Source organism: Anguilla rostrata, chromosome 4 (assembly GCF_018555375.3).
Source record: "Anguilla rostrata isolate EN2019 chromosome 4, ASM1855537v3, whole genome shotgun sequence".
Classification (NCBI taxonomy): domain Eukaryota; kingdom Metazoa; phylum Chordata; class Actinopteri; order Anguilliformes; family Anguillidae; genus Anguilla; species Anguilla rostrata.
The window spans coordinates 66936194-66945399 of record NC_057936.1 but is presented as its reverse complement, the minus strand read 5'-3'; the positions used below and the strand labels follow the sequence as shown (position 1 = coordinate 66945399).

The window sequence follows — 9206 nt, the reverse complement described above, 5'->3', positions numbered from 1 at the left end:
TTAAAAATAATCATTCATCCAGCTAGTTTATACTGGTGCTGCGTATCGGAGGTAGCCTAAACACACGCTTGAATACTTTCGACTGGATAATTCAGCAGCTGCCAATCACAAAGGGTTTGGCGGTATTCTCGTGTGGTGTATATAGCAGGTGGGATGTGCTGGTCTTGTAACCTAAAGGTCATAGTTTTTTTACCTGGATGGGGCACTGCCGTACTTAATCTGCATTGCTTCAGTATCTATCCAGCTGTATAAATGGATGCAATGTAAATGCTGTGCAAAAAATTGTGTAAGTTTCTCTGTGTAAGAGCGTCTGCTAATTGCCTGTAATGTAATGGATGTGTAATACTGTAATAGTGCAGTATAATTCTGTAACAGTGCAGTGTAATACTGTAATAGTGCAGTATAATTCTGTAACAGTGCAGTGTAATACTGTAATAGTGCAGTGTAATACTGTAACAGTGAAGTGTAATTCTGTAACAGTGCAGTGTAATTCTGTAACAGTGCAGTGTAATACTGTAATAGTGCAGTATAATTCTGTAACAGTGCAGTGTAATACTGTAACAGTGCAGTGTAATTCTGTAACAGTGCAGTGTAATTCTGTAACAGTGCAGTGTAATACTGTAATAGTGCAGTGTAATTCTGTAACAGTGCAGTGTAATACTGTAACAGTGCAGTGTAATACTGTAATAGTGCAGTGTAATACAGTAATAGTGCAGTGTAATTCTGTAACAGTGCAGTGTAATTCTGTAATAGTGCAGTGTAATACTGTAATAGTGCAGTGTAATTCTGTAACAGTGCAGTGTAATACTGTAACAGTGCCGTGTAATTCTGTAACAGTGCAGTGTAATACTGTAATAGTGCAGTGTAATACAAACCACAGGAGAAAACAAACCACAGGCAGGAAATAAGAAAGGTGAGCATTTATTTTTACATACAAAGTTACATAATATCTGCTTTATTATCAAAGACAAGAACCCCTAAGTGCAGATCGGCACACACACACGCATGCACACGCGGTCCGGCACCCACACTTTCACACACACACAGTCCTAGCGCTGGATGAACTGATAAAAAGAGTGAAAAAAATGTATTTCAAAAAGTGTTTTCTGTTCATCAAAAAGTGCATATAGGGAGTGAGTGGGTGTGGCCTGGGTGTGGGCGTGGCCTGTGATGACGGAAGCACTGGAGGAGGGGAAGCTTTGCGTTTGGAATGAATACTGAATCCCTGATGAGCAGCTGGGTGTGGCCAGAGGCCCAGAGCTCCGCCCTGCCGGGGAAAGACTGCTGGACCCTGACACGCACCAGGGAAGCCCCGCCCACCTGCACTCTGTGTGTGTGTGTGTGTATGAGACAGTGTGTGTGTGTGCGTGTGTGTATGAGACAGTGTGTGTGTGTGTGTGTGTACGTGAGACAGTGTGTGAGTGTGTGTGTACGTGAGACAGTGTGTGTGTGTATATGTGTGTGCGAGACTGTGTGTGTGTGTGTGAGACAGTGTGTGTGTGTGCGCGTGTGTGTGAGACTGTGTGTGTGTATGTGTGTGTGGGTGAGAGTGTGTGTGTGTGTGTGCGTGAGAGAGAGTATGCATGTATGTGCATGTGAGAGAAAGTGTGTGTGTGTGTAAGAGAGAGAGAGAGAGACGATGCCTACAGACACACAGCTATGGAATGACATTCAGAATGACACTTTGGTTAAGAAACATTCGACTCTACAGAACAGTCTTGAGTGAAATCATTTAGAACGAGGCGTCTCTTGGTAAACGCGGTGCTGAGTGAGTATCACTGGTGCCCCCACTCCCCAAAAACACCCCCTCCCTCGCCCTCTTCTCTCACACGTATTGCATCCTGGGAAGACATAAGTCAGCTTGCAGAGTGTCAGGGGCTGCCAGCAACCTGGAAGAGTTACTCCTCTTCATCATTGTCTGAGAGAGAGAGAGACAGAGAGAGAGGGAGGGACAAAGAGAGAGAGAGAGGGAAGGGAGAGAAATTTACTCAGATTTTTAAACTCATAGAAATGATATAATTTTGCTTATTATAATACCCTCAACAACCTGGACACAGGCTTTGCTTCTGAATGACCTTATAATTAGTCATGTTCGATCAAGCTGTACTGGATATTCATCTCAGTTTAACATCACTTAGCACTAATTTGTACCATGCAGAGCCAAAATGGCGTCCTAATACAGAAAACGCTGCTTAAGTTTGTGGAAACTAGCCTGACTGCAGTGGGAGGGAGCGGAGGTTCTGCGGGTCTTTGGGGCTGGTGCAGGTTAGGGTTACTGCTCTCTCTTTCTCTGGCCCCTCTTTCCCAGAGGGACTCACAGGCTTGCAGAATCTCTCACAAAACAAGGCTCCATGGACACAGGGCTCTCGTGTGGTTGGTTAGTCAGTTGTTCGTAAGAGTTAGTTGTTAGTAATAGTAAGTGTTTAGTAATGATTAGTTAGTCAATAGTTTGTCATGGTTAGTTGGCTAGTAGTTAGTAACAGTCAGCTGTTAGGAATGGTTAGTAAGTGGTTAGTTGGTCCGGGGACAGGGTTTTGGGAGTACTCTCTGATGGTCCGGGGACAGGGTTTTGGGGGTACTCTCTGATGGTCCGGGGACAGGGTTTTGGGGGTACTCTCTGACGGTCCGGGGACAGGGTTTTGGGAGTACTCTCTGATGGTCCGGGGACAGGGTTTTGGGGGTACTCTCTGATGGTCCGGGGATAGGGTTTTGGGGGTACTCTCTGATGGTCCAGGGACAGGGTTTTGGGGGTACTCTCTGATGGTTCGGGGACAGGGTTTTGGGGGTACTCACCTTCTTGGTAGACTCCGTCTGCCATCACCAGGTGCAGGATTTTGGGGTACAGGTGCTGGTGTTGGGAGCCCAGGATGTTGTGCACCAGACTGGAGCCCAGGTCGATGTTCTCATCCTCATCTTCATGGATGGCCTTCATCACCAGACGGCACCACAGAGCAAATCAAATGCAAGTACACATTTTTAAATCACCCGTCGCAGTACACTGCAGACCCCAGCCTAAACCCCCAGCCGAAACACCCCCCAACCTAAACCACCGCCAGTGGAAACCTCCCCAGGCTAAACTAAACCACCCCAAGTCTAAACCCCCCCTTAGCCTAAGGGGGGTTTAAATACCAACGCTAAACACCAGCGCTAAATGCTAAACACCAGCACTAAATGCTAAACACTAGCGCTAAATGCTAAACACCAGCGCTAAATGCTAAACACTAGCGCTAAATGCTAAACACCAGCGCTAAATGCTAAACACTAGCGCTAAATGCTAAACACTAGCGCTAAATGCTAAACACCAGCGCTAAATGCTAAACACTAGCGCTAAATGCTAAACACCAGCGCTAAACACCTTGATTTTGTTGTAGGCCTGGATGAAGTTCTCAAAGCCCATCTCCTGCTCCAGCCGAAAGCGCAGCTCCTCCAGACGACTGAAGATACTGTCCTGATACTCAGCCTCGCTCTCCTCCTCTTCCTCACTGCCGTCTGTACAGACAGAGAGAGGGAGGGAAAGTGAGAGAGAGAAAGACTTGGCTTACAGTGTAGATAGAGCACTATACCCAGGCACTACCAAACACCTACCGACTATAATTATCACTACAGCAGATTAGGCAGGTAGCCCTTACAGCACTCAGACCCTACCAATCGAACTTGCACTGGATGTTGGGCCTGTACACAAACACGCAGGTATTACTACTCAGCGTTTTACTAACTGATCCTCTTTACCACATTACAGTACACAGACATTACCAATCAATGGCCTAGCCAACCAATGGGGACTGCCGTATGACATCACAGTGATGTCACACTGCATCACCTGAGTGCCACTCCTCGTTGAGTTCGCTCCCGCTGCTCGGCTCCTCCCCCGCCTCCTCCAGGCCGTTGGTGACGGGCTCCAGGGGTCCCCCAGCCTCCTCCTCTGGAGGCGTGCCGTTAGACCCCTCTTCATCTTCTTCCTCCTCCTCCTCATCCTCCTCCTCTTCTTCCTCTTCACTGGGCTCCTGAAGCAGGCGTTCCATGGATGCCCTCAGCTCCTGCAGATCTTCATCTGCCTCCTCATATGCACTGCACACACACACACACACACACACATGCACGCACACACAAAGCAATGTGAAGTGGAAGGTGCAGGCGGCTCATAGTTTAAAGGTCACAGGTGAACAGGTGGGGCACACACTTGTCCTCCTGCTCCTCCCCGCTGGGCTGCTCCAGGTCCTCCAGCTCCAGGTTGGGGGGCTGCTCAGCGCTGGGCCCCCCCGCCTCACCAGCAGCACCATCATCACCGCTCCGAAACAGCCTGCTGAGGTCCGGCAAAGAGCACGTCCTCAGCATCTACAGAGGGAGACAGGATATCCTGTGTAAATACCATAGAGTTCTGTGAGGAGAGGAATCATGTGTAACTGCCACAGAGTTTAGTGAGGAGTGGGATCCTGTGAAAATACCATAGAGTTCTGTGAGGAGTGGGATCATGTGTAAATACCAGAGTTCTGTGAGGAGTGGGATCATGTGTAAATACCATAGAGTTCTGTGAGGAGTGGGATCATGTGTAAACACCACAGAGTTCAGTGAGAAGTGGATCATGTGTAAATACCATATAGTTCTGTGAGGAGTGGGATCATGTGTAAACACCACAGAGTTCAGTGAGAAGTGGATCATGTGTAAATACCATAGAGTTCTGTGAGGAGTGGGGTCATGTATAAACACCACAGAGTTTAGTGAGGAGTGGGATCATGTGTAAACACCACAGAGTTTAGTGAGGAGTGGGATCATGTGTGGCACAGTGGGTAAGGAACTGCGCTTGTAACCGAAAGGTCGCAGGTTCGATTCCCGGGTAAGGACACTGCCGTTGTACCCTTGAGCAAGGTACTTAACCTGCATTGCTTCAGTATATATCCAGCTGTATAAATGGATACAATGTAAAGTGCCATGTAAAAAGTTGTGTAAGTCGCTCTGGATAAGAGCGTCTGCTAAATGCCTGTAATGTAATGTAATGTAATGTGTAAACACCACAGAGTTTAGTGAGGAGTGGGTTCATGTGTAAACACCACAGAGTTTAGTGAGGAGTGGGATCATGTGTAAACACCACAGAGTTTAGTGAGGAGTGGGATCATGTGTAAACACCACAGAGTTTAGTGAGGAGTGGATCATGTGTAAATACCATAGAGTTCTGTGAGGAGTGGGATCATGTATAAACACCACAGAGTTTAGTGAGGAGTGGATTCATGTGTAAATGCCACAGAGTTTAGTGAGGAGTGGAATCATGTGTAAATACCACAGAGTTCAGTGAGGAGTGGATCATGTGTAAATACCATAGAGTTCTGTGAGGAGTGGACTCATGTATAAACACCACAGAGTTCTGTGAGGAGTGGGATCATGTATAAACACCACAGAGTTCTGTGAGGAGTGGATCATGTATAAACACCACAGAGTTTAGCGAGGAGTGGTGCTGTGTGAACTGGGTAGAGGGTAACCTTAGGGTTGTTGGCATCGAAGAGGCCGGTGGACAGGCCAATGAGGAGCGAGTCTTTGTCCTTCTGCCTGACGGGGGACACGGAGCGGGAGCGGGACGCGAGGGAGGAGTCCTCCTGCGAGGACTGGGAGGACTGGGCACCCAGCAGGGCCAGAGCCACGGCTCGACGGTGAGCAGGAGACGACAGCCGCCGGAACAACGGATCCCCCTCTGAGAGAGAGAGAGAGGGAGAGAGGGGGAGGGAGAGAGAGAGAGAGAGAGGGAGGGAGGGGGAGAGAGAGAGAGAGGGAAGGGGAGGTGGGAGAGTGAGAGAGAGAGGAGAGAGGAAGGGGGGAGAGAGAGAGAGAGAGAGGAAGGGCGGGGCAGCAGAGATTGAGGGAGAGGTAGGGGGAGAGAGGGAGAGAGAGAGGTTCTGTTTTGTGCTGTTCCATTGGTGAGCTGGTATCACTACTCTGGGCTTAGGGGGAAATAATCAGAACGAAAGAGAAAATTCTGGATAAAACCAGACAAGGTGACACTGGGACTTGGCCCGTTGCCATGGGACCTGACGAAGGCAGTGGGGACAGCAGTGACCCCAATCTGTACCAGGAAGGGTGAGAGCAAGAAACCGCTACCCCTCCGCCATTTAGGGACAACAGAACCCCCTCTCCCTGCAGGAGGGTCAGGGGTCAGGGGGTTAGGGGTAAGGGACTCTAGGGTAGGGCAAACTGGTCCAGTGTAAAACAGCACTGGGGTCTCTGGACAGAGTCCAGATCAGCTGACCTCTGGGGTCTGGAGGGGGCTTCCCAGCAGACTCCTCCTCTGTTCTGGCCTCTGGTGGAGCTGCGCTGCCCTCCGCTGGCCTGAAAGGGAAGCACATGGAACACGAGGGGAAGCTGCCGGTTTTGCACACACTGAAGTCAGTCTGCTCTGGGGGTTCACCCTCACACGACACTGTCCTTCTCTCTGGGGTTTCACCCTCACATGACACTGTCCTTCTCTCTGGGTTCACCCTCACACGACACTGTCCTTCTCTCTCTGGGTTCACCCTCACACGACACTGTCCTTCTCTCTGGGGTTTCACCCTCACATGACACTGTCCTTCTCTCTGGGGGTTAACCCTCACACGACACTGTCCTTCTCTCTCTGGGTTCACCCTCACACGACACTGTCCTTCTCTCTCTGGGTTCACCCTCACACGACACTGTCCTTCTCTCTCTGGGTTCACCCTCACACGACACTGTCCTTCTCTCTCTGGGTTCACCCTCACACGACACTGTCCTTCTCTCTGGGTTCACCCTCACACGACACTGTCCTTCTCTCTGGGGTTTCACCCTCACACGACACTGTCCTTCTCTCTGGGTTCACCCTCACACGACACTGTCCTTCTCTCTGGGGTTCACCCTCACACGACACTGTCCTTCTCTCTGGGGTTTCACCCTCACACGACACTGTCCTTCTCTCTCTGGGTTCACCCTCACACGACACTGTCCTTCTCTCTGGGGGTATCCGGTACTGGGGGCACTCACCCCGGCTGTGGGGGGGCAGGGACCTCCTTGTCCCAGGCCAGCAGGACTGAGGCCGGGGGGGTTGAAGACCGTCTCGGACCCTCCTCCAGAACCTCCACCTCCACATCCTGCAGTTCTGCTGGAAACAGGGCCAGAGAACCATTTACATTACAGACACACACACACACACACACTCCTACAGCAACACACACACACACACGGGTGCACTCACCCTCAGTGTCTCTCTCACTCCAAGCAGGTGCTGATATTAAGGCCGCTTCTTCTGCGGGGGTCCCCTGAGTTCTGAATTCTGGTGGATGGGTTTGGGGTTCTGGTGGATGGGTTTTGGGTTCTGGTGGATGGGTTCGGGATTCTGGTGGATGGGTTTTGGGTTCTGGTGGATGGGGTTGGGGATCTGGTTGATGGGTTCGGGATTCTGGTGGATGGGTTTTGGGTTCTGGTTGATGGGGTTGGGGATCTGGTTGATGGGTTTGGGGTTCTGGTGGATGGGTTTGGGGTTCTGGTGGATGGGTTTTGGGTTCTGGTGGATGGGTTTGGGGTTCTGGTGGATGGGTTTTGGGTTCTGGTGGATGGGTTTGGGGTTCTGGTTGATGGGGTTGGGGATCTGGTTGATGGGTTTGGGGTTCTGGTGGATGGGTTTGGGGTTCTGGTGGATGGGTTTGGGGTTCTGGTTGATGGGTTTTGGGTTCTGGTGGATGGGTTCGGGGTTCTGGTGGATGGGTTTTCGGTTCTGATGGATGGGTTTGGGGTTCTGGTTGATAGGTTTGGGGTTCTGGTTGATGGGGTTGGGGTTCTGGTTGATGGGGTTGGGGTTCTGGTTGATGGGTATCAGGTTCTTGTGTTCCTGGTTCTCCTACACCACCTTGGCTCCAGCTTTCTGCAAAGAAAAGTTTCATTGCTCATCACCAAGCCCGCATGCATGCACACACACGCGCACACGCACACGCACACACATGCACGCAAGCCCGCCCGCCCACATGCAGACACAACACCAAAACATAACTCCACATCTGTATGGGGACTCTCACCTGCTGCAGTGGCATCACCATGGATACTGGCATTCTCCAGCAGCAGGGTGATAGGCTGTAGCTCCGCCTCTCCAAGAACCTTCAGCACCTGAGTGTCCGGGCTCCGCCCCCACGCCCTCCTGGGGACCTCGCCCTGCCCAACCTCCAGCCGGATCACCTCCCCCGATGTCCTCTCTGTATGCACACACATGCACGCACACACACATACACCCACACATGCACACATACACACACACACACACACATGCACCCACACATGGACACACACACACACACACGCAAACACATGCACATGCACACGGACACACATGTGCACACAGACACTCATTTTTACCACTAACACACTTCAAGGTGGCTATGAATATGACCCACTCCTTCCTATAAGACTACTGGAGCACAGACAGCAGCAGAGGCACAGACAGCAGTAGGGGTACAGACAGCAGTAAGCACAGACAGCAGTAGAAGCACAGACAGCAGTGGAGGCACAGACAACAGTAGAGGCACAGACAGCAGTAGGGGCACAGACAGCAGTAGAGGCACAGACAGCAGTAGGGGCACAGACAGCAGTAGGGGCACAGACCACAGTAGAGGCACAGACAGCAGTAGGGGCACAGACAGCAGCAGAGGCACAGACAGTAGTAAGCACAGACAGCAGTAGGGGCACAGACAGCAGCAGAGGCACAGACAGCAGTAGGGGCACAGACAGCAATAAGCACAGACAGCAGTACTGACCAGCAGTTCCTAGACTGGTCTCCTCGAGGGTCTGCTGAGCCACAGAGATGAGGGGCAGGTCTCTGGCCTCCCAGCGTCTGCGCTCACCTGCGTGGGGGGGGCTCTCCTCAAGGGGATCCACCTGCGCACCTGTGGGAGGGGCCACAAACCAACCCTTCATTCGGTTCTGTTTGGGAGCCATGGCAACCTGGGCTGACTGGGCTCCGTATATTTCGTGCGTGCGCGAGCAGCTAGGCAACTCTGGCACTGACAGCTATGTCTCAGGAATATTTAGAATCACAGAGCTCCAATTCCCCGGCTCCTACATGAATATTCATGAACCACCATTAAATCAGGGACATCAGATAAAATTAGAGATACAAAGGTCTTGATGAAACCTGAGGAGCTCCACCAATCACATGGCTCGCTGGTAACAACTAATAAAGCAAAGCAGACTGGTGTAGTGCTATTGGCTGTTACCAATGT

General features: G+C 50.9%; 1 protein-coding gene across 1 annotated transcript in view; it reads right to left on the bottom strand.

Moving 5' to 3' along the window:
- Positions 1-905: 905 nt before the first annotated feature.
- nek1 (NIMA-related kinase 1) overlaps positions 906-9206 on the bottom strand; it is a 27220-nt gene continuing 18919 nt past the window's right edge. The window contains exons 25-35 of the mRNA XM_064334409.1: positions 8742-8870; positions 8010-8183; positions 7193-7858; positions 6982-7099; positions 6236-6315; positions 5475-5683; positions 4181-4335; positions 3821-4068; positions 3356-3489; positions 2794-2926; positions 906-1918 (exon numbers count right to left, since the gene is read on the bottom strand). Coding sequence (XP_064190479.1) covers positions 1899-1918; positions 2794-2926; positions 3356-3489; positions 3821-4068; positions 4181-4335; positions 5475-5683; positions 6236-6315; positions 6982-7099; positions 7193-7858; positions 8010-8183; positions 8742-8870 — 2066 coding nt within the window. The 3' untranslated portion in view covers positions 906-1898. The remainder of the gene's footprint in view (positions 1919-2793; positions 2927-3355; positions 3490-3820; positions 4069-4180; positions 4336-5474; positions 5684-6235; positions 6316-6981; positions 7100-7192; positions 7859-8009; positions 8184-8741; positions 8871-9206) is intronic.